The sequence below is a fragment of the Epinephelus lanceolatus genome, chromosome 14 (genome assembly GCF_041903045.1).
Source record: "Epinephelus lanceolatus isolate andai-2023 chromosome 14, ASM4190304v1, whole genome shotgun sequence".
In the NCBI taxonomy this organism is placed as follows: Eukaryota; Metazoa; Chordata; class Actinopteri; order Perciformes; family Serranidae; genus Epinephelus; species Epinephelus lanceolatus.
Window position 1 is genome coordinate 28,357,021 of NC_135747.1, and position 24,950 is coordinate 28,381,970.

At 40.9% G+C, this 24,950-nt stretch overlaps 2 protein-coding genes across 3 annotated transcripts; both read left to right on the plus strand.

Moving 5' to 3' along the window:
• The first annotated feature begins 1,717 nt into the window (after positions 1-1,717).
• tfdp1a (transcription factor Dp-1, a) lies at positions 1,718-16,835 on the plus strand. 2 transcript variants are annotated; one of them, XM_033613543.2, is made up of 12 exons: positions 1,718-1,865; positions 3,937-4,022; positions 5,490-5,556; positions 6,966-7,087; positions 7,915-8,036; positions 8,182-8,347; positions 8,495-8,641; positions 8,727-8,795; positions 11,098-11,249; positions 13,540-13,706; positions 15,455-15,533; positions 15,635-16,835. In XM_033613543.2, the coding sequence occupies exons 2-12, from the start codon at positions 4,011-4,013 to the stop codon at positions 15,771-15,773; spliced, it is 1,242 nt and encodes a 413-aa protein (XP_033469434.1). In that variant the 5' UTR covers positions 1,718-1,865; positions 3,937-4,010; the 3' UTR covers positions 15,774-16,835. The 2 variants fall into 2 exon arrangements, with proteins under 2 accessions (XP_033469434.1, XP_033469444.1); XM_033613553.2 differs by lacking the exon at positions 1,718-1,865 and adding an exon at positions 2,983-3,120.
• A 123-nt stretch (positions 16,836-16,958) lies between these two features.
• LOC117251044 (rhodopsin kinase GRK1-like) lies at positions 16,959-24,755 on the plus strand. The gene is made up of 7 exons (XM_033617011.2): positions 16,959-20,618; positions 21,334-21,461; positions 22,488-22,645; positions 22,731-22,814; positions 22,929-23,053; positions 23,147-23,348; positions 24,463-24,755. The coding sequence occupies exons 1-7, from the start codon at positions 19,920-19,922 to the stop codon at positions 24,750-24,752; spliced, it is 1,686 nt and encodes a 561-aa protein (XP_033472902.1). The 5' UTR covers positions 16,959-19,919; the 3' UTR covers positions 24,753-24,755.
• The last annotated feature ends 195 nt before the right edge of the window (positions 24,756-24,950 follow it).

Below are 24,950 nucleotides of genomic sequence, written 5' to 3' on the forward strand. Positions count from 1 at the left end.
ATGAATAAATGTTTTTTTTCTGCCTGTGTTGATTAAATATGAGTGTAAAACGCCCTAAAACCCACCATGTGTAATTTCTATGTATGATAGTAGGTATAATCGAAATCAGCTCCCCTTAGACGTGGCAAAATATACATGCACTCAACGATTTAACATCAATCAAAAGCATAATCTATTGACCTCTGACAGCTTTGTGTGTCTTACTGATGCTAGTCTAGTGTACAAAGTGATTAATGATCTGGCTGCTCCTCCATTAAAAGACTTTATACAACTGCGCTCAGACAGTGGGAGGACATCTTGGCTGACCAACAGAGGCGACTGTGCAGTACAGCACAGATCTACTGAGTTTGGTAGATCAGTGTTCTCTGTTAGAGCTACAAACTATTGGAACTCAGCACCAAGGGAGATAAGACGGTGCAACAGCTTTGCTGGTTTTAAACTGAACCCCCTGAAACCTGGAGAGACATTAGTTTTCTTGTGCTGTGTTCAGGTGCCTTTCACAAGCATTTAAACCTTTCAAATCTGAGCAAATTGTTTTTGTTTTTTTTTCGAAAGCAACTTGGCAAGAAATGTCGCACTTAGTACAAGAAAACAGTGAAACCTGACAAGAAAAATAACCTGAAAAACAAAAGAGAGAGGGGGGAAATTATTAGATTCAAATAAAAACTATCAAAAAACTAGGAATAAAAGCCTAGAGAAATGTTTTTATAATTATTATAACTGTAGTATTTAAATTAGATTACAAAAAAACTCTTTCTCTCTGTATATTCAGCACTTTTTCAGGCTATTTCCATCTTTGTTTGTTTGTTTTTTATTACCTTTTTTCAACTATTTGTCAGGAAATTTTCTGTAACTTCTGCTAATTTCTTGCTAATTTTTGGATCCTTTCTTGTGAAGTTGCTCGTTGCCTTTGTCGTGTGTTCTTTAAAGGAATAATTTGCTCAGGTTTTAAAGGGTTAAGATGAAATCATGGCTACAATCATCACAATCATGAACTCAAACACTTGATTTAACATTATGAAATCTTGTTATATCCTATTGTTGTGGTGACTTGATGTTGTGTTGTTACTGCTGAATCTGTTGTGTCATTAATATGTTCTATTTGGTAATTGTGTGTGTGATTTTTTTTAATATATAATTGTGTTTTTTAGCAGATAAATTATTCTAAGTTTCCTGCCCAGGGACTACAGATGTGCAGCAAAGTAATTGTGCTCTGTTCCTGTTAAATAAATGAAATAAAAAGAATGTAAACTCCCCCTGGGTGATTGAAACACACAATATGGAGGCCACCATAATAAAAGTTAAGGCTTAAGAAGACAAATAAAGTGGCTTTTCTGCAGGTACAGGTCTAACCTTGACTGCATACATAGGTTTGGGAGTTTTGTCATGCCATTCACACACTACAAAGTTAACAAGGTGGCTCTTTGTTGCAGGTGAGAGCCAATTTGTATTTAATCCATGTGTGATCATCCCTGACCATTTTCTAATTTATCTAATGTGTCATCGGTGCATTTGTGAGTGCAAGCAAAACGTACCTGTGTTCAGAGCTGTCTTGAGAGTACCAGCTTTAGAGAAAAGATAATGAGTAGCGCGTAAGTGAGCTGTCGCCTCATTCACTCCTGTACAGCAGATGGCGGTGTGTGTGTATTTGAGGCTGGCTGCTCTCCACCAATCCCAGGAGATGCAGGTTGTGGGCATGAACTACTTTGACTGCTCTGCTTTCGTCTCACCGATGCTGTCCAATCAGACGCCGCCATAGCGAGACACCGCCAAGATCAGATTGTGAGACGCGCTGCTGTAGCAAGGCTAGCGGAGAGTGGACAGAAAAGGCTAACAAACAATTTGCTAACTTGTGAAGTGCACCGGTAAGCCGCATTTAACGACTTGTGGCTCGCTACGCAGCCGCCGCATGAGAAAGTTCTTGACCTTAAATATCTATTTTACCATGTATTATGTTTTTAAATGTCTTTGAAATACCCTGGCAACACACACGAAGCTAACATAGTAAAATTGAAGCTAATACGGGCAGTGTTGTCGATGACAGCTGTGGATTAGCTCGCCCGCTAGCTACTAGCTAGCGTATTGGCAGTTGGCTAACAAAGCACTGGTGGTCTTAGCTTTCTAACCGTAATCACCGGTTAGCTCGTTGCTAAAACACTCCGGTGACATTGCTTACTAGCAAAATAATAGTCGCTGCCGTACTTTGTGCGTTAACTTTAACATATCACTTGACAAGTAGCTAGCTTACCGTGTGTAGCAAACGGTAACGGGGTCATCAATAGGGCTTTGGTCAGTTTAACACAGCAGTTAACGGTTATTATAATTGAAATGGCTACATTAACATATTCAACTCGTCTGATATTAAACGGTTTGATTTTTGTAAATGTTTAAACGGACGATAGTGTCCTGTAACGTCATATTTAAGTGTTTAACGGTTGAGCAAATCACACCAGTAACGTTAAATTAAGCCAAAGTTATACATCGTAACTTTAGGTTGATGTTTAATCACAATAAAATAATCAGGCTAGTTAGGTGTGTTTTAGTAAATTTATAATAAAAGTAGTGTGAGTGTTTGTGAATGTAAGCTCACTGTTGTTGACTAATGTGCAGCTGACATGTATCTAACAGTAAGAGACCCATCTCTGTCAGTGAACCACATTTAAACATTAATAATATAATCACCACAAAGTGACAATTATATCAGAAGTATATTGGGTGTGACTTTGAAATGTCTCATAACGTTTGCAGTCTGAATAAAACACACATTTCTTTTGTGTCATTGGTAACTTTATTTGTTTACTTTTTCAGTGGATGATCTTTCTCCATATGAAAACGATCACTTTTTAATACAGCTTCAATAACGTTACTCGACCTAACAGGGAAATCCAGGCGTTACTCACTGTGCAACGCCAAACACAGAAAGTTGACTAAAAAATAAACTCAAGAGTTAAATACTCAACACAAATAAAATATTTTACCCGTGGAAATAACTGCAGAATTATCTAAAAGTACTTCGACATTGCTTAGTTTGTTTCCTGTTTGGTAGGGATTTAGACCTCCTCTTCCTCCATTCTCAAATGCCAACAACAACAGCCGTCGAAGAAACAGGAGAGTGCACTCGTAAGTGCACAAAATCACCATATTAACTTCTTTCACCGTGCGAAACGCGCACACGTTTCTTAAATGTTAACCCGTGCTTAACTTTGTCTGTAATCTGCAGCACTGGGCCAAATAATCGAAAAAAATTTGTGTGAATCCTTTCAAAACGTGCATAAGCTAATTAGCTAGCTAACGCCAGCAAGCTGGATCTAACGCTAACTGTTAGCAGGAACAGTTAGCTAGCTGCATTCAACAAAAGGTTGTTCATTGCTATCGTCGTGTGGTATGAATGATGTTACTGCCGCATGCAAGAGTGATATCTGTGGTCCTGTGATGTTACCACTTTTGTCACATTAATAGTTTTGCGCCGGTCTGATAAAGTTAGCATGTTTGCGTGACCTGTAACGTTAGCAGAAGTTCGACGATGCCTCTCCTCCGGACGTGCTCGGTACCTGAAGTAGGCCTTGTGCACACTTAGCGTAGTAAAAGTTGTGAGGATCAAGGGGTGGTTTAATGTGGCTTTCTGTGTAAACCATGCATTCGGAAATACCCCTCAATGGTTCATACAAGCGAGATTGGTCTGAAATATACACATTTCCCGTCAGTTATATCTTGTAAGAAGAACAACCGCAACTCAAGCTAACGTTAGTGATGTAGCTATGAACAGTGTGCTGACAGCAAGCACTTCACATGGGCCTCACAAATAAGTTTACTTTAATTTCACACCCAAAGTAGAGTACAATATATTTAAGCCCAGGAAATATGACAGAAAAAATGTGATGTATGGATTAACCCAGAAACTTGTCATTTAATATTTTGCCCCCTTTCTGTCCTCAGGGGTCTGAAAAGTGATAAAGAGAAGAACATTTTCTTTTTAGCCTGAAGCTCATCTCCTCCGGTCCTTTGGGATCATGGCTAAAGATGTAAGTAACTGTAAACATGGTTTTTACTGGAATAAGGTTGTTTACTTTAGTAGGCACCTTAGCTGGAGGTATATATGTTAAAGGGGAGCTACACCCATCTTCAAATTCATACAAGTTTTTCCTGTGGACTAAGACAGGTGTTTCAGACTAGTTAAAGTTCAGGGGACACATACAACCCAATTTGATCTCAAGTGAGCCAGAAACCACTACATAATACCCTATAAATATTAACCCCTTCAAATTTTTCTTTCATTCCAAAAGCATTCATCCATTTACCAAACCAAGAAGAAAGAAAAATTATGTGTAAATTCAACAGTATACCCTAGTTTTTCCACTTTCAGTTAATCTACCACTCACTTTCATTACATTTGACTTTTTTTGTAATTTTCCACTAAAGTGGAAGCTATGAAAGAAGCAGGTTAAGTCATCCCCTGCCTTACAATCTCAAGTTTTATCAGTGCCTCAGCAGCAGGGTTCCACCATATTGTTTTATGATAGAAGTCCGATACAGATTCTTTTGTACTGGTTGATAATATTTTGATAATATATTATGTTCAATACCTTGTTTTACTTATTGTTATTTCAGAAAGCTGTATCCTGGTCAGAGTGAAAAAACCTCTAAGGCAGTATTCTTGTAAAATACTGCCTTAGAGGTTTTTTCTGCTCGCTGTTTTAATTGCTCCTGAAACCTCTCAGCCTTCACATGTGCATCAATAGTAGGTGTGCAAAGTTAGCCAGAGGGCCAGATTGGACCCTTTGGTGGGCTGGTTCAGTCCCCCGGGCCCTATGTTTGACACCCCTGGTCTTAGGCAATCCGAAAATATAAGTAGAAATGAACAACTTTCTCCCAAACCCAAAAGAATAGAATATACTTTATTGTCATTGCACAAGGAGTACAACGAAATTTGCTGTGCCATGCCTGAAATATAAGAAAACTACAGTGCCAAAACTCAAATCTGTGACGTCACAGAGTATAAAGTCTGGATCTTCTCCATAGACACTGATTTGGGAAAGATGTTGCAGAAAACGCTGAGAGCACCCAGGGGAATGTTCTGAGTGTATGGGTACATTTTCTGTTTCACTACATAGAACACCACAATAGAATGAAACTACTTTGGGTATATAATCAAGGAAAATACACTTTCTGTGGTTCCACAAAATCAGTCTCCTCTTCATTGTCTATGGAGCAGCTCCAGACTTTATACTCCATGACATCTGAAGTTTGAGACTGTCTTCTCTGGTTTTTGGTTTCTAAAGAGAGAAGCTCATGTTCACAGATATTGAACTTTCCTAGGACATGGAAATAACATTGGAATTCTTCATTTAGGTGGTGTTCCCCTCCAAGTTGCTATAACTTAAGACGTAGCTCATAACCTCAATTTCTTTCTCCTTACTCTTTTTGTTTAACTAGACTCATGTAGTATCTTTAATGTTGTGATTTTTAAGTGTCTTTCTGGTCTTTGGCAGGCTGGTCTGATAGAAACAAATGGAGAACTGAAGGTTTTCATCGATCAGAATCTGAGCCCGAGCAAAGGTAAATAATAGTAATACAGCAATTACACTCAGTATTTTCTAGGGATGCCCTGATAAAGTTTTTTTTTGCCCAGGAGGCCAGGACCTCTATCCGAGTCATTTAATATTGAGTTCTGTTGATACAGAGTCCCGATCTGACACCTCTGTTTTCCTAGATAATACCGCTGCACAGTGCACTCTTCATGTACTTTAAAGTTATTAAAGTCAAACTGATATATAGCCCATGCTTTACAGATGAGGTATAAAATAATAAATACCCTCTTAAATCTTTGTGGCCTCATCGCTTTCTTGAGGGAAATTCTCTGTCCATTTAAGAGAGTATTCTCCAGTGTTTGCAGCATCGGTGCATCTTTTGCTAAAGTTATCTAAATTAACTGTGTTCAGTTAACACATGCACACATGCACCATAGATAACAGCAAAAATCAAGAGACTCACACTAACTGAGTCACGCTAAATTTGGTAAATAACAGAAATAATATCATACTGCATTTTGCTATCGTTTATAGCCTGTGGTGTTTTCCTGCGGGTGGGGCTCAGATCATGCTCTCACACACACAAGGATCTCAGAGGAGGGTTGATGATGGCTATGCTTTGCGTTGGTGTGCATTAAAAGTTTCGCAATTAGAAACAGGTGTAACAGCTGACGTAAAACACAGGATTGGATCGGGCTCTATACAGTTCAGTATTCCCCATCCAGATCACTTAACAAAAAATGCCTGGATAGGCCCTGATACTCATCTTTCAGATCACATTAGGACATCCCCAGTATTTTCATATATAAGCATCACTGTGCCCTACTCTGCCCTTTTTTACATTTCATTTAACTACAAAAATATGATGGTTTCATGTTTTTATCTAATTTAATGCCTTTAAAGTAAAGTCTAATAATTTACCTCTCTAATAATTTACCTCTCTAACTGAATATCATTTGTACTATTTTACCTAGGCGTTCAATGTATTGAGCTTGTTTTTATTTTATGTTACTGTATTTTATTATTATCACTATCATTCTCAATTTCTATTTCCCTTTTTAATCGACTGTTTTTATTGTTTTAAATTGTGTCTTGTTGCTTTTAATGTCTCTGTAAAACACTTTGAATTGCCTTGTGTTGAATTGTGCTATACAAATAAACTTGCCTTGCCTTGCCTTTGTCTTTACTGAGTCGGGCAAAAAGACGCTATCACTGGTAATTAAGATTCAGTCCTGAGTCTACCACTGGTCAGATCGGGTTTGTCTGACAATAGTAGTGGTCGTTACATACAGTCTAATTTAAGTGATTGCCTGTTCCACATAGGAAACACTGCTTTTCACACATGAAGGCCCATGTGCTCGTAGTTGGACGACAGGGGGCAATGGAGTATTAGTCAAGAGCTCTACTCATTACTGGTCTTCTCATGTCTTCCATTAGGTGTCCTATCTTTGGTTACTGTCCAGCCTACAGCTGCCCCCGTGGCCAAACAGCTACTACCCAAAACACTTGGGCCATCCAATGTGAACGTTGCTGCACACATGCAACATGTGCCACACATGGTGAGTGATTCTCCGCACACACTACACACTGTATGGTCTAATAATGCCATGACCTTTCTGCTTTCTTGACTACATTTGTATGATAGTGTAAGATCTCTCAATAGATATAAAAAAAAGTTCAGCTGTGTAAACTGTCAGTGAGCAGCAGATGTATTTGTGTGTAGATTTGCTCGCTGGGTTTCTGTGCTGTGTCTTACTGTTGTGTAAGCCCCTCCATTATCATTGTGAGGTGACCGGGCGGAGGGTAGGTGGAGGCAGTTGATCCTAAGCTTATCAACTCTACAGTCAGCAGGATTACACCCATCATCCCATTATATACATGGAATGTATACATAACGGAAATCAGCTTAGATATCACCTTAGTGAAGGAATAAATGTGTATAAAATAGATAATGTGAATTAAAAGGAACTTGAGTCATAAATTAAATTAAGTTATTGTAATACAACTTTCCTGCTTCTGCTCCGCCTGTCATTCTTCAACAAATGGCTGAACAAATTAAAAGGACCAAACTCTAATTCTAGTTTGTATTGAGAGTGATAAAAAGGGGCTGTAGCCTACAAGGAACAATGTGAGTGGACTCGTCAAGGACAGCCACTTGTCTCTTAATGTCGATAAGAGAAAATAAATCATTGTGGACTTCAGGAGGGCAAGGGATGACCACATCTAACTACGCTCCAGTGATTCCTGAGAGGGTCAGAATCAAACAAATTCCTTGGTGTTCACATCAACCAATGACTCCGCTGGTCTCTGAACACAAGCGAGCCACAAGTCAGTAACCATTGTGCTTTCATTATTATATCCTTTCTTTTGCTCGTTCCCTTTGTAGGTGATAGGAACACCCCAGAGGCCCACGGTATCCAATACCATTTTGGTTAACAGTCCACATACACCCAGTTCCCAGTTTCTCACTCAGAGTCAGCCATCGGACGCCTCTCCGTGGTCATCAGGGTAAGTCTTCAAAGGGTCCTTAATTTCCTAAGCTTTAAACATCATTGTGAATATCGGTACATGAGGTAATAAAATATGTAAGTCTGACATACTGATTACTGTGTTTGATGTGAAAATTGAGTAACTTGATCTCTTCTGTTTGTAGAAAACGTGGTAAGAAAGGGGAAAAGAATGGGAAGGGCTTGAGGCATTTCTCCATGAAAGTGTGTGAGAAGGTGCAGAAGAAAGGAGTAACCACCTACAATGAAGTGGCAGATGAACTGGTCGCAGAATTCAGCTCTGCAGACAACCACATGTCACCCAATGACGCAGTGAGTGTCGCAGCTATATGACATCCTCTCATAATGATGCAGAAATATATATCTTAAAAAGGGCATATAATATAGTGCTAGATTTTATGATTATCTTTTAACAATTTATTTGTTGTCAATATTTTGAATGTTGTTTTTCCATTTTAGCATGTCTATGACCAGAAGAACATTCGGCGGCGTGTGTACGATGCACTTAATGTGCTCATGGCCATGAACATTATCTCTAAAGAGAAGAAGGAAATCAAATGGATTGGCCTTCCCACCAACTCAGCACAAGAGTGCCAAAACCTAGAGGTAGAAACCTGTAAAGAAGAATAGCTTGGTCAGCAATGTCTTGCCTTTTCACCTGTTAATCGTTCTTCCTTTATTGTACCTGCAGGTGGAGAGACAAAGGCGGCTGGAGAGGATTAAGCAGAAACAATCACAGCTTCAGGAGCTCATACTGCAGGTGGGAATGAACTCTTTGTACTTGTCTTTATCTGTGCAGTCCAAGCACATAGCCTCATAGCTGTGATGTCAGTTCTGCTGAAGGTGATTGTTCATTCATTCCTCTTCCTTATGGAGCTTGTGAGTGCATGGATATACATTCAGTGGCCATTTTATTATGTACACCCGCAACCCAGTACAACAGCTCTGACATAAATTCTTAGCTTTGCATCACCAGACCAATTCCTAAATGTGAGTTAGTGTGGAACATCTTAGTTCATTTTCAGTTTTCAAGGGACCTTATCAGTGGCTGTAGACCAAAATGCCTCTGGACACAATTGGATAGACCTACAACCATTCAGAATGACAAAACTTGATATAGCGCTAAGTAACGGACAAATGTAAACAGACTACAGCACGCACAGATAAACTCTGATGATGTAGCATCAATATAGCCGTTTTCTCATATGAACTCCAGACAATGTCGGAGAATCAGGCTAGGACATTGCCTGTAGATTCTCTTTCACGCATGTAGCACACAACAGGACATTGTCTGTGTCACAAGCATTCTCATCTACTGGAAGTACTACCTTTGGTCTAGAACGAGGGGCAATGAATAACTGACCAGTATATATATACCAGTAGCGCTCCTAAAAAATGGTACAAAATCATTGCTTGGTGGCAGATGATATTATCATGGCGGGCTGCCACAAATCAGGCAATATGTGGGAAACCCTGCATTTGCGTTCTTTCACACAGCTCCTCCAGGTAATGTCTGGATAATTTTATGTTTGCAGTGCATGTGTGGAAGGGGCTCACGTCTGTGAATGAGTGTTGGCATGTTTTTTTTTTTCTTTTTCTTTTTTTCTTCTTTTTTTGTTGGTGTGTTGACCATCAGAATTTGAAGATGGAGCTTTTGCAGAAAGTTCCTCAAAATGCCTCAACAGTGCTCCTCGTAACTAAGCTAGGTTTGTGCTCACCATCATGTAGGTGCAAGTAGAAGATGTGCAAGCCAAAAGAAAGGTTATCACATATATTACATGAAGTGTGAAGGCTCCACAAGTTGTCAGTCATCGCTTAAACCATGCCCCACATTAGATAAATGTCTGTGAATGGCCAGCTAGGAATCTGTCTCAACAGGAGAGGGAACACATGCATCTGCCAGAGCAAATAAAACATGACAGAGCAGATTTTTCTGGATGCCAGGTCAATAAAATCTGCCTTTATAAAGATAATAATGTTTAGTTTTGATTGACGCTGTAAGTGAGGTATTACTCAAAGTACATCTCTGACGGTGACAGGCAAAACTGAGCTTTATTATCTTTGTAAAGATATAATTAATGGCTGAGATTTATTCATCCATTTACATCTACTTATCCGGGGCCTGGTTGCGGGGACAGCAGGCCGAGCAAGGTATTCCAGATATCCCTCTTCCCGGCAACGTTTTCCAGTTCCTCCTGGAAGATCCTGAGGCGTTACCAGGCCAGATGAGATATGTAATCCCTCCAGCATGTTCAGGGTTTACCCCGGGGCCTCCTACCAGTGGGACGTGCCTGGAAAACCAGGTGCCCAGGAGGCATCCTGATCAGATGCCCGAACCACCTCAGCCTGCCCATTTTCATGCTTAGGAGCTCTACTCCAAGTTCCCTCTGGATGTCTGAGCTCCTCACCCTATCTCTACCCTATAGAGGACACTAGTATAGGCTGCTTGTATCTGGTATCTCCGGAGCGGCAACTCTCCCAACCCAGAGGGTGCAATCCACTGTTTTCCGGCAGAGAATCATGTCCTCAGACTCTCAGGTGCTGACTCCCATCCCAACTGCCTCACACTCTGCTGCAAACTGCCCCAGTGCATACTGTAGGTCACAGCGTGATGAAACCAATAGAACCACATCATCTGCAAAGAGCGGAGATGCAGTTTTGAGGTCCACAAACCAGACACTCTCTTCCCAATGCGACCCTTGCGGGGACCAACACCCACTGAAAATGTGTTTGCTGAGGTGTTGTATTACATCACAGTGTCTCTATTCCATTACTTCGAAAACATAACAAATGCACCACACAGCTTGATAACATACATCATGTCCACTAAGTGTGATGGTGATAGTTTAATCAGCGGGAGAAATTCTGTTCTGAACTACAAACCAGTTGCTTCGCTGGTGACATTTCTAGCTGGACTACTCAATACAGTTTTATAAATCCAGTTAAACCATGCTGAAGAATGTATCAGAAATGTTTTGTTTTTGAAATATTGAATGTGCTGTTAATCTGAGATTGCTGCAGCTGCCTCAAAGTCTCAATCTTTGTTTGGTCTTGTCTTACAGCAAATAGCTTTTAGGAACCTGGTCCAGCGGAACAGACAGACAGAGCAGCAGGCAAACAGACCTCCACCTCCCAACTCCATCATCCACCTCCCCTTCATTATTGTCAACACCAGCAAGAAAACTGTCATCGACTGCAGCATCTCCAGCGACAAGTATGTGGTCGTGCTAGCCTTCAGTTTCAGCACTTTTATGTGAACAGTTTACCATCAAGGCTCATGTTGTTTTTTAGATCAGTGGCAAAAGAACAGTGTATATTGCAGGGATGAATTAGACTATTTCCCCTTGAGCCAGGTTTTAATTTAAAGCTGCTATATACAACATTGAGTCTTAGCTGAGATTGCCTGCACACTCCAGACGAACGGCCAGGTCAGCGTCTGCCCAGTTAGCACGAGCTGACACAGAATCAGCTGTTAAATGGACTCAACAAACACACCGACACCGAAACAACTTGACTCTGTCGTTAAACCCCCCCAATAAGTGTTAGGTACGTGGACTGTTTATTAAGATGGATGACATGTCTCCACTTCCTCCCACTGTACAAAAACGAAGCCAGAATAGCCTGGATACAGCTGCTGCCATCTTGAGCTGGCATTTGGAGCCAGCCATTTAAAGTATATGGTGTAGTGATTTCTGATGTAACAGGTTCCTGCCCATACACCTCTCCAGCCAATCTTGAGCAGCGCTATTAAAAGCGAGCACACTGCTTGGCACACAAAGCTGTCAAACTCCATTTTTATAGCATCAACTAACTTATTAAACCAAACTTGAACAAACATCAGGGCAAAGTAACCATCTTTGGGAAAAATTAATTTGACATGCACTTTGAGTTTTCAGTCTGGCCCATGTTCCCTCCACTGATATGGAGGGGGGCTGGTTTATGACCTATATACTGCAGCCAGTGAACAAGGGGCCATTGAGGCATTGAAGCTTCACTTTTGGGCAGCTGCCATGTCGACCATCTTTTTATACAGTCTGTGATAAGGTGGTGTTAGCTATGTGATGCTAATAGTTAGGCATGTCACCATTTGTGTGTTTGTGCGTGGGGAACCCCACCAACTGTTGCCGACACAGACACACTGTAGCGGTAGTCTACTGTGCGTCTAGCATGACAAAACTCCCACTGGTTAAAAACAACACATTTGGTCTTTGCAAACAGAAATGATGTGCATTTTAATTTGCATATGGTGTGGGGAAGTGAGATCTGATCAGAACTGGTCACTTGAGACGTATGCATAGATGCATTCTAATGTCAGGTGTGAACAGACTGACTTGGAGCTGTCCCATAGTTGTATTTAGTGTCTGTTTAGTTTTGTAAAATGTATTATTTACAGGTTAATAGTTTTCTAGCCCTTGGCAACTAAACCAAAATTTATTTGGAAATCTTGAGTGCCACGTTATTAAGGTTGGGTGTGATAAACAGACAGTCTCTTGAGAAGATGACTCAACAGTTCAGTATGTAGCTGTTCAGCAGCTAACTTTGAATGTGAGACCTTCCCTGTGGCATCTAAAATAATTAAGGCTAATGTAGGATGAAAATAGTCCTGTCTTGCTACCGGCCCTCCAAACTCTGTGTGTACCATTAATAAGGATTGTATGCTACCCATGGAACTGCAGGGCATGGCTTTAATGTTGCAGTCTGAACTTAACCTTCTGTGCGACCATGACATTGGCTATTATGATTACGTGCCTTTGATGGTAAAAAAGAGAATGTATTAAATGAGTCTCATCAGCATGGGGGCATATCTAAACTGTCATTGTGTAATCTGCAACAAACACATGCACCTAAAGTGCCACTCCTCTCCAAATGTGATGAAATTGTAACCTGTAAGGCTTTTTATAGCCTTGAATTGTTTCAGGTTTATCCACAAAGTCTGGAGAACCATGTGGTGTGTAATGTTTTCTCAGCCAACTGAAGACAGATCACATCCAACAACATTGTCACATTAGATAAGACTATGTTTATTAGCCATTTAGCTCCTTAGCAGAAATGGTTTGTGTTATTGTTTGCAAGCACACAGTAAATATCTGTTGTTCTTTCAGCATCAGGTTGTGTTGTTAATGTGCTAACTGGCTAACTAGCGCCTTGAATCCGTCCTGTTGGTCCTCCAGTTTTCAGAGCAACTTTTTAGCTGAGACACAAGTGGCTTGAGGCAATGCAACAGTTGTTCTTCGTCCCCACAAGTCTTTTTGGTGTGTCTGGGCTTTAACATGCCAGTTCTTGAAAGCCATTGGAGTATTTAATTTCTCTCGTCATCCATGCTTCAGGATATATATTGTTGCCACCATCCTGCACTGTGCTACTCCTTAAAACACTGTGGATCTGTTTCTAAATTGCACAGTTACCTCAAACCACATTCAGAATAGATGGGGAATTTTTTGTTTGGTAAAAAAGTGATGTTTCACCATTTCTTATGTTTCGTTCTTCCTCTTTCTTACATGCAGGTTCGAGTATTTGTTCAATTTCGACAGCATGTTTGAGATCCATGATGACATCGAGGTGCTGAAGCGTATGGGCATGGCCTGCGGTTTGGAGGTGGGAAAGTGTTCTCCAGAGGATCTGAAGGTTGCACGTAGCCTGGTGCCCAAAGCTCTGGAGCCCTACGTTATAGGTCAGTGCCACACATTTGTTTTGCAGTTTTTTGTCAGTTGCTGTTAAGAGTCGGTTGATGCCAACCACATGCAGACATTTCTCTGCTTCTTATAAAAAAAACCTTTACTTGGTGAACATACAAAGTTTTATATTGTAAAGAAACTACATGAAGCTCAGCTCAGACAGCACCAGTGCTTGCTGAAAGTGGTCTTGTACATTTTGCTGAGCTGTTTTTGCTCAGCGGATTAGTTTTAACAGTAAAAGAAGCAGCAGGTTGTATTACAGTCTGCAGGTGGAATGCTTTTACTTTACTTTGGTTTAGTTTCCTACATCTCAGTATGTCTGCAAGCTATGATACAGCTTTTGCTGTGCCTTTCCTTTTGTATGGATGACCACTTTCAACGTGCCCATGCCCCAGTAGGCAGAGCAGTAAGGCAGGTGTCTGGAAAGATGACATAAGAGGAGTAAATGCATTGAAATGATAGAGTTTACATTCACAGTGAAGCTGTCCCCATTTCTCCTATTTTCTGGGTAAAATTGCTCCTCTAGACCTCAGTGAAGTCATCTTTTCCATTATACAGATCTCCTTGATTATGTCCATCCATTGTTTAAGGCTTGGAGGCTCAGATTTGTACCAGTTGTTTGTAATTGTTTTCTTGCCAGCAAGCCTGTTTTGATTTTATTAACTGTGTCTGACTGACTTGATAGCTCAGCACAATCAAGTGCTCTACTTTTAAACTTTTTTGATGGTGGTTTTGACCCGATAGTGATTTTAATCTGTTTTCCCCTTAACATTTTCTGTGCGCAAATTAAAAAAAACAAAGGGAAGAAATCAAAAGTTAAAAGATATCAACTTTTGCGAAAATACAGATTAAATTGTCCCGCTGACTTTTCAATGATTTGCAAAAAGGTGATTTCATGCAAGATGTGTGAGTGGATGAATATCTGTGGAGGAGATGATAACTATTTTAGTGTCTGGGATCCTTCTTTGTATGTTCCATGTTGAAAAAAACACAACATAAAATACAAGAGGCATTTGCTTTTAGTCGGTCACTCCAGTGACTCAGTGAGCTGTAGCGCCACATTTCAAAGCGCTGTCCATTTAGAGGTGGTGGACTTGTATTGGCTTTAGTTGTAAATGTCTCGCCTTTTGTATTTTCAGCTGGCTCGCCTAGTTGACATGCGGAAACAAACTGCCACTGCCACTGCCCAATCTCCAGTCTCCATTGGTTAGCTAAATTGAGCCTTTGCTGCTCTGCACTGCGCACCACCCAGGTTGGATAAGAGTAGCTAGTGGCGGCACTTATTTGTGATTACTGCTGGTAATGTTCCTCTGGGGGCGGGATGGCATCGCTGTGGAAACATGGTTGCCACCCTGCGGTCTTCTCCCAGATAGCCCTGGGGAGTAAGCAGCTTAATTTACTCACCATGGTGCCGTTATTCGTGGTAATCGCCGACTGAACAGTGCCGCCAGCTAGCTCCCAACAGACCCAGGTGCCGTGCAGTGTAGTAAACTGAAGAGTAGCAAAATTGACCCATAGAACGATTATATGAATAACCCATCAAAAAATACTTTCTTCAGCTAACTGATTAATGATTAACTTCTGGCATCCCTGACAGAAACTAAAACTTTACATAGACTTACATAAGTTGTTGGATAAAATCGCTCCCTGCTGACTCATACAGTGTTTGCAGAGGAGAGCGTTGACTTCATGAATCATCAAAGTCATATTTCTTTGCTGATGGCGGCTTCTTTTTTTCCCCCAGAGATGGCTAAGGGTCCCATCAGTAACGTCTATATCACTGGAGGGTCCTCAGCAAATGGAGCCCGTTACCCTGCAAGCAGGTGAGAGGTTTAAACTAATGCTGTGACAGAAAGCAGGAATTGTTCAACCACTTAGTCACCTTTTAAACAAATAATCCAATTCACTCCTCTTCTCCTTGTAGTGATGGCTGCACTGATGGCACCATGGCCTCCAGCTCCAATGACTCTCACTACAGCGGGTCTCGCGTGGAGACTCCAGTGTCTTATATGGGAGATGACGACGACGAGGACGAGTACGATGAGAACGACGACGAAGACTAACCTGTCTGCGCCTCGCCACTCCAACAAGCACAGTCCTTCAAACCACCTTCACCGTGGGAATTTAGTCCCCTTTTGTGTGTGCTTCTTCAACCTTTTCCCCTGTCTCCCATGCCTGTATTTCTGTCTGGCTTTCTCAGGGGTGTAGATGAATATTGAAAGAACAGAGGTGTATGTTGCACCCACCTTTTTTCTGCTCCTGAATCACGTGCACCTGCACCACAGCTCTGGGGGAGGTGTTGTCTAAGGGAACTGTAGTCTGTGGCCCGGCCACCATGCTGAAGTCTTTGTATGTTTAATCCACTTCTCAATAAGCCATCCCACTAAAAAAAACAACCTCTGTAAAACCTACTGCTGTTGGAGAATGTATAATGTACCTGTTTGAATAGTTATTCCTATTATTTTGCAATTACAAATGGCAGACATGATAATGATGATCAAAATGTTCCAAGATGGCCAAAGTGTCTGCTTTAACATGCCGTTAGCGCAACACCGTGGTTTCTGATGGCCTAATGCAGTTGCAACGGCATCGGAGGATGGGGCTCCATCAGATGTGTTGATATTTTCTGTTTTGTGTTCTGGGCAATAATTTGAACTAGTTTCTTATCCTCCATTGTGTTGGGCTGGCTTCCTTCTGTTCTGTAGGCAGCTGCTTTCCTGATCTTGTTTGCTAGTTATTTGTTTTGTTTTTTTTTTGTATTCTGGAGTTGAAGAATTCTCCGTCACCGCCCTGTCGACGCCTTGGTAGTGTTTACAAAATAATGGCACCAGCAAGGTAAAGACTTTTTTATAACCCAGGCTCCTGATAGGTAAATAAGCTTTGTTTGTGAATTACATATATGGATCCTACAACGATTGTAGCTTATAGTATCCTTTAGAGGCCAGTGGTAAGATAGACCTTCAAAAATTATTGATGTAACAAAATGTGTGGTTGCATAGGTCTTTATTGTACTCCCTTCAAAGATCTCCCTTTTAAAACTTAGCAACACATGTACTGACTCTTCCAAAAACCTTTTCTGTAATCTAATATAAGTTTGCAAATTAAAATATAGATTGTTTTAATAATTTTGTATCTATAATTTATGTGGGTTTCATGCAGAAATAAGGTTTTTTTTTTATTTGTCAGGACACGATGAGGTAAGATTTTATTCATCACAGTAGGTGTACTTCTCAAACATTTAATCTGCTTAAGGACCTTGTAAAAGAGTATTTTTTACCTTTTAAGACCTCGACTGACTTGAGTCTCGTGGTTCTTTTAAGAAGGGACTTCTCCCTGACATGAGTGTGCTGAGGAAGGTGGGGCTGAAGAGGTTTGTCAGAGGAGAGCCACAGGAAATATGCTAGACACTCTAGAGGAGGATTGCTATGAGGTGAGAGCAACTGATTATTAGTTTCTTTACCCACTTAAATTACTCTACCATTGTTTCACGTCCGTCAGCTTTTAATTGAAATGTATGGATAGAGTTAAAAGAGTGGGCCCTTTTTTGAAAGACTGAGCAGCCCAGATGTTTTTGACATGGAGAACGGATAAGGGCCAAAATGAAGCACATGCTACAGGCACTGGATAATTTGGAAGATTTATGAAGTGTCTATTTGCTTTATAAGTCTGATTGACAAAGGCAGGGAAACATATCAGAGCCCAACTTTTAGGGTCCCTTTTGTCCCTTAGAATCTGCACATTTTAAAGGAATAGTTCACATTTTTTCCCAGGCTCAAAATCAAAACATACGATGAAAGGATTATAGGTGGCTGTAATCATTCCTCCTGTTTATACTGGCTGCTATAAAATCCTTTTCTAGAACTCTGTCAGTGTTAAGTTATGGGGGACAAAACACTTAGTCCTGTGTAAAATTAAATGTTAACTTCAACTGTAGCTATATGAGGGTTCAGCAGTCTGATTTAGTTAAAAAGACATATTTTTTTCTCTTTAGTGCTAGTTATAAATAATTTTGGTGTGAGTTGCAGAGTGTTGGCGCTATCAGGCATAGAGATGTCTGCTTTCTCTCCAGTATAATAGAACTAAATGGTACTCAGCTTGTGGTGCTCAAAGTGACACAAAGAAATCCCACATTTAAAAAACTCAACAGCACTGTCTCTTTTCAGAAATCATGACCTGGTTACTTGAGATAATCCACAGACCTGGTTGTAAGAGGTTTCATGTAGGAGCTATTTTCTTTCAGAGACATTGCTGTTGAGTTTTAAAATATATTTTATTGGCGCTTTGAGCACCATGAGTCGAGTGCCAGCTGAGCCTTGTTCTCCACCGAGCAGTACAGTACAGTTCATTTCAGTACGCTTTTTTTCAGTTTCCACTGTGAAAAGTTGTGGATGGTACCAATGGAACCGTTCTGTACCATCCCCATTTTTGGTCCCCCCTCTGTTGGGGTACCTAGCACACAGACTTGGTACTAAAAGGTACTAAAATGAAAGGATGTTTTGCTGCCTCTTGAAGCAGCAGTTGTTGAAGTAAAAATTTACTTTCACTGGGCAGACTGCCGGCAACTTTTAAGGTGGAACGTTAACTTCCATCAGCAAACCTTAAATATCACTGTGACAGCTTTGACCATAACTTTAGTTTTTATATGACATACACTTTTAGTAATGAGTGGATCTACAAGTGTTTATATACATCAATTTTGGCCGGGTTATGCGAACTGCATATATTCAAATCCTCACTAGAAGAAAAAAAAAAAACTGTTGCAGAGCATTGTTCCTGTGGGCCACAGCAACACTAAACCCCCGAGCTTGCCTGAGAAGGACTAAATGCACAAACCTGCTATTTTTAAATATCTCATGGAGAGAGACTCTCACTGCAGCCTGTTTTATTTTGTTCTGAAAATGTTGGCATGCAGCCTCGTTCTGTGGACGATAAAGGAGGTGCAGACTGATAAAGGAGGAAATACAGTGAGTGCTGGACGGAGCAGTGAGTGACAACAGCCCCGCCCACATTTAAGAGCACTGTTTGCAGTGGGAACACTAGGGTCTAGGTACCATGTCTGAAGGGTTACTTTTGGTTCCAAAGGTACCATACTGAAAATGTTGGGGCAAAACAGGGCTCAAGTTCTATTATATTAGAGAGAAGGCCAACATCTCCAACACTCTGCAACTCACACCAAAACAATCCAGACTGATAAATAGCACTACAGGTAAGAGTACAAATATGTACTTCTGATTCTGGGGTGAACTGTCACTTTAAATGAAGGATTATCTCCTAAAGTTTGTCCCATAGAGCAAGATTCCCTCTTTGTTCTTCCACAGACTGCTTCCTTGCTAAGCAGCAGGACTGTGACACAAAGTAACTTGATGTTATAAAGGCCAAAATAACACTCAGACTGATATAGCCTCATGTTGTCTTTCACCAAACTTGAGAATGTAATTTTACACACAGCCAGGACTTTGATTTCAGATCTCTCTGTGTCCAGCACAGACAGGAGGAACGTTTCCTGCAACCAGTAATCCTTTCACTGTACGTATTAGTGTATCAGGATTGTACTGAGATATAAGTAAAAACTTTGAACCTATCCTTTAATATTTCCTACTTTACAGAGTGTTTTATTTAGATAAGGATTTAATATAATCTATTATATGAATTTAAACACCATCTGGTGTATTGAGGAAAAAAAATATCCTAATGTATTATGTCCGAGTTGATCACAAACAACTTGTTGCTTGTTCAAACCCGAGCTTCTCTTTTACCACGCAGCCACTGTTTGATTAGTCTACACCAGTGTCCCGCTGCTAATTGTGATTTGCCAGTTGACTGAGTAGTGAAAACTCCAGCTGCATACGCTGCCTGTGTTCTTCTGTTCCAGCATGTGCTCGCACACTTTGTCTGGGGCATTAGGGTGTTAATGGATTACCGAAAGGTGTTGACTCAGGTGTGTGTGTGTGTGTGTTTGTGTGCGCGTGTGTAAATGAGTGTGACGCAGTGCTCAAAGTGTGCAGGGATCTAGTTGAGACACCAGTCTCAGGTTCCCGTCCCTCTCTCATGCTGCCTCTCCCACTCCTCTCTGATCCGGATCCGCTTTTCTCACCCTCGCTTCATCCTTTCACCACCTCGCCACTGCACGTTAGTGAGCAGCGTTTACCCTCTTTGTTTTCTTTGCAATGTCTCCTCTCTGCGTTGCCTAACAGTCACCTGCCCTCAACATGGATATCGGAGGACTGACCACAGTGGTAGCGAACTCGGCTTACATCAATGCCCGTGGAAGCATCGACGGCTCCAATGCGGCTGCAGCTCGGGACAAGAAGTACCACTCTCGCCTCAAGCTGCCCCACATCACAGTGTGCGAGGACCTGAGGGACACCCTGGATCTGACCTTTGACACTGTCTGTGTGCAACAACCTATCGGAAAACGCCTCTTTAGGGAATTCTTGGATGCAAACACAGATTATCACGGGTCTTGCCGTTTGTGGAAAGACATCGAGGGGTATGACCTGGCGGAGGATTCTGACAGGGAGAAGAAGGCCTCCAAGATTGTCCAGCGTTACATGGACCCCTCTGCCAAACACTACTGCCCGTTCCTGTCTGAGGACATCATAGCCAAGGTGAAGGAGAACCAGGCAGCTGCAGGCGATGATTTGTTCACTGCAGCCTTGGCCACGACATTGGACTATCTGCGCGAGGCCCCCTACACTTTCTTCCTGGAGAGCTTGTATCTGAAGAGGTACCTGCAGTGGAAGTGGCTTGAGATGCAGCCCATGGACGCAGACTGGTTCCTGGACTTCCGTGTGCTGGGGAAAGGTGGGTTCGGGGAGGTGTCTGCCTGTCAGATGAAAGCAACGGGAAAACTGTACGCCTGTAAGAAACTCAACAAGAAGAGGCTGAAAAAGAGGAAAGGCTATGAGGTGAGAGAACAACTGTCACTCTTGATAATGAGCTCCTTTGGTCACCATGCGGTTTGCTTAATTTTAATGGGCATAGCTTTAAAACAAGGGCTGCATTTACACTGTACCCAAACATGTTGGAGCAGTAAAAGAGTTTTGTGCACTTTATTTGAAATGCAATATTTTTCAGTGTCTGACATCTTGATGCCTTTACTTTTATTATCTAAATATCAGTCATAAACCCAGCCCCAGTTTACAGAATGTGCCGCAGCATGAGTACAATACTGCCGCATTTCCTCGCATGACATTTCAGGGAAACACAGAGCTCTTTTAATTGTGATGCATGCAGTGATTTGATTAATGAAGGCATTTTGCTGGCTTCATGTTCCAGAGAAAGTGCCCCGCGCTGAGCAGACTGCGATGGTGCTAATCATCTTTGTCTCTGCCTCTGTCTCGTTTGGCTTGAGCCTGCAGTTTTAAACACTGAGACAGGGATAGAGTGATTACTGGGAGCTTTAGTGGAAAGCTCTTCTGAATGGAACTTCTTGGCACACTTACATCTTGCCCTTGACTTGTTTGAGGTCATTTTTATATCTCTTTCAAATGGCATGTATATCAGAATATTCGTCTTCAACCCAATAGAGGAAAGGTCTGTAGTTCTAAGTTTCTCTGTTGAAAAAAAATGTCTGTGTGCCATTGTTTTTCAAAAGCAGTCTTTCCTAATTTCTTCCTGTAGGGGGCGATGGTGGAGAAGAGGATTCTCGAGAAGGTTCACAGTCGCTTCATTGTGTCGTTAGCGTACGCCTTCCAGACAAAGGAGGAACTTTGCCTGGTCATGACCATCATGAACGGAGGAGACCTCAAGTAGCGTCACATTCTTAGAGTGCAAACATGAACAGATGTCACACAGGCTCACTCATGTTCTTTATCCCCGCTGTGATGCCGTGTTATTTAGAGCCTTTTTAATTTGACAGACAGCAGCACTTCTCAGCATCTCCACTGCCAACAGCAGGTGTGCAGTCGACCAAAAGACTGATGTGACAGATGCTGTGATATAAGTCACCAGATAGGAACACATTTGCAGTCGTAGATTTTGACGGGGGACACAGGGGACACCTCAAAATTTAGAACATGTGCATGAAAGTAGCAGAGGACCTTAACTTTGAGCAAATTAAAGACATAAAGTGTTGCAGAAAAGGCACAAAGTGGTGCATAAAATTCACCAAAACACAAAAGAATTAAGTGTTTGACGCTCAAAATGTTCTGGTGGAGGATCCCTAACCTCCCTTTTCATGTGTCCCCCCAAAATTTTGACACTAAACCTACACCCTTGACCACATTTAACAATCTAATGTGCCACAATTCATCCCCAGTGGTTCCCCCAAACTACATTGTCTTTACAGCAGGACACATTTACCTAATAATATACACATTTGGTTGCTTTGACAGCTGAACGGTTCTGTGTCTGTAAACAGACACATGGCTGCAGCTGCATGTTTGTCAGTTACAGAATCTCAGTAACATTCATGAGCTGCTCAGAACCAGCTGTTGAAAACACACTGGACTGCAGGTTTTATGCAAATTTGAGCTGTTGTTCCCCTGAGACATGAGGTAGAATTCACAAAAACAACCCTCAAACTGCACCAGACACTTAAAGTCACACTGTCAGAAAACAATTAATCACTGTACGAGAGATTTATCATTTTAAAAATCCATTTATTTCTTCAAAATCAGATTTAAACGTCTGCAGAATGTTTGTAAAAAGAGAGTTTAATCAGAAAAGCAGGAAAATTAACATGTAAAACCCATGTAACAACAACTTATATAAGGTGCATATATACAATACTGCACATGTATGCAAGTCGCTCACCTGTCTTCTGTTCCCTAAAGGTACCACATCTACCTGGTGGATGAGAACAAACCGGGGTTTGATGAGCCCAGAGCCTGTTTCTACATCGCTCAGATCATCCAGGGCATGGAGCACCTCCACCAGAAAAGAATCATCTACAGAGATCTTAAACCAGAGAACGTACTGCTAGACAATGATGGTAATACATTGTTAACTAAACACAAGAAAAAAACAACCAATATTTGTGCTAAATTAATCGCTAATTAAGATATGTTGTCAACCAGGAAACGTGCGTATATCTGACCTTGGTCTCGCCGTGGAGCTCAAAGAAGGCAAAACACTGACCAAAGGATATGCTGGGACCCCAGGTGAGTCTCATCTGTATCTACAAAGTTGATACTAATACAATTGATTTCTAATGTGGAGGTGTAATATTCATGTTTACATATGTACATCCAAACATTTGACTTTGGGTCTTGCAGGATACATGGCTCCAGAGATGCTGAAAGGAGAGAAGTATGACACATCGGTTGACTACTTCACTCTGGGAGTGACACTGTTTGAGTTTATTGCTGCCAAGAATCCATTCAGAAACAGAGGGGAAAAAGTCAGTCACTTTGTTTTTAATTAAACTTTCAGATTTATGCTCTAAATGGCTAACTTTATATCCAAAAATGAAAGATACCTGCCTTGTGTTTAGGTCGATCGCGAGGAGATGAAAGAGCGCATGCTGACACGGGAGGTGGAATATTCAGAGTTGTTCAGTGAGCACGCAAAGTCGCTCTGTGCGGGGCTGCTGGCCAAAGAGGTTTCTCAGAGGATGGGTTTTAAGAACAACTGCTGTGATGAGATCAGAGCGCACCCATTTTTCAATGACATCAACTGGAGGAAACTGAATGCAGGTACCATCTATTTTTCTGTAAATGTTCAGGGTTGAGTATAACTTCTATACCTGGAAATAAACATTGGCATTTTATTTCTTATTTCCTTCAGACCAGTGGTTCCCAAATGTTTTACACCGCGTACCACTGCTGCTCCAACTGAATCCAATTTTGAGATAACACATCTTTTACTGTTTTGCACTGCAAAACAGTATTTTATTTTTATTCTTATTCTTGTTATTCTTATTCTTTTTTCTTATTCCCATTCTTATTTTTATTCTTATTTTTATTCGTGTTCTTATTCTTATTTTTTGTTCTCATTCTTATTTTTATTTTATTCTTACTCTTCTTCTTATTTTTCTTATTTAATTCTTATTTTAATTCTTGTCCTTATTCTTATTTTTATTCCTATTTTAGGTCTTATTATTTTTATTCTTAATCTTATTTTTATTCTTATTTTATTCTTATTCCTTTTCTTATTCCTATTTTTATTCTTATTCTTATTTTCAATTTCATTCTTATTCTTATTTTTATTCTTATTTTAATTCTTATTCTAATTTCTGTTCTTATTTTAATTCTTGTTCTTATTTCATTCTTATTCCTTTTCTTATTCCTATTGTTATTCTTATTTTTAATTTCATTCTTATTCTTATTTTAATTCTTATTCCTATTTTTATGGGACTAAAGGTGCGTGCCATGAAACAGGAAGTTGTATTATACATTAGGTAAAATAGGTGTTTGTTCTCTAGCACCACATTGTGGACTCCAGAAGTGGTACAAAATTTGCAATAGTTCATTTCCAGTGGGACAAACCATCTCACTCTTGCATGCACAGCCTTGTCAACCGGCGTCCTGCCAGTACCCCCGAGTGTGAAGGTATCACTGCTTGCAGCTTTTATTTTAAATTACATTTGAGGGATTTTTTAGTATTTTAATTTGAAATCGGGGAGTATTTCTATGGTATTATGTTTTTAAATTAATTAATTAAATTTTCAAAAATATTTCAGATTTTCCTCCGTGTACCACTAGAGGGAGATTGGGTACCACTGGTGTTGCGTTAACTGTGGTTTGAGAACCAGAGCTTTAGACTCCGAAAATGGCTTTAATTCTTAATTTCCATTTCTCTCCTCTCCAGGTATTCTGTCTCCTCCTTTTGTCCCCGACCCTAAAGTGGTGTACGCTAAAAGTCTAGACGACGTTGGGGCTTTCTCCTCAGTGAAGGGAGTGACCTTGGAAGATCCAGACAAGACCTTTTTCGATGAGTTTTCCTCGGGCAACATCCCCATCCCCTGGCAAGAGGAAATGATCGAAATGGGCATTTATGGAGAACTCAACGTTTGGGGACCTGAGGGCAGCATCCCAAACGACCTCCGCAGGGAGTCCATACTAGAGCAGCCAAAGTCATCAACCTGCTGCTTATCGTAGAGCCGCTGAAACACCTTTGAAGATATATCAACCACACAGAGCACAGACTTGTGCTGCACGAGGACTCAAATGCTCAGGACAGACACAAGTCTCTTCTGAACTTTCTGATCGCAGAGTTAAATCAGTTTGAGACTCTAAACTTTCATCGGTTAACACAGGAAGCAACCAGAAAAGACTGCAGGTGGACTTTCAATCTGG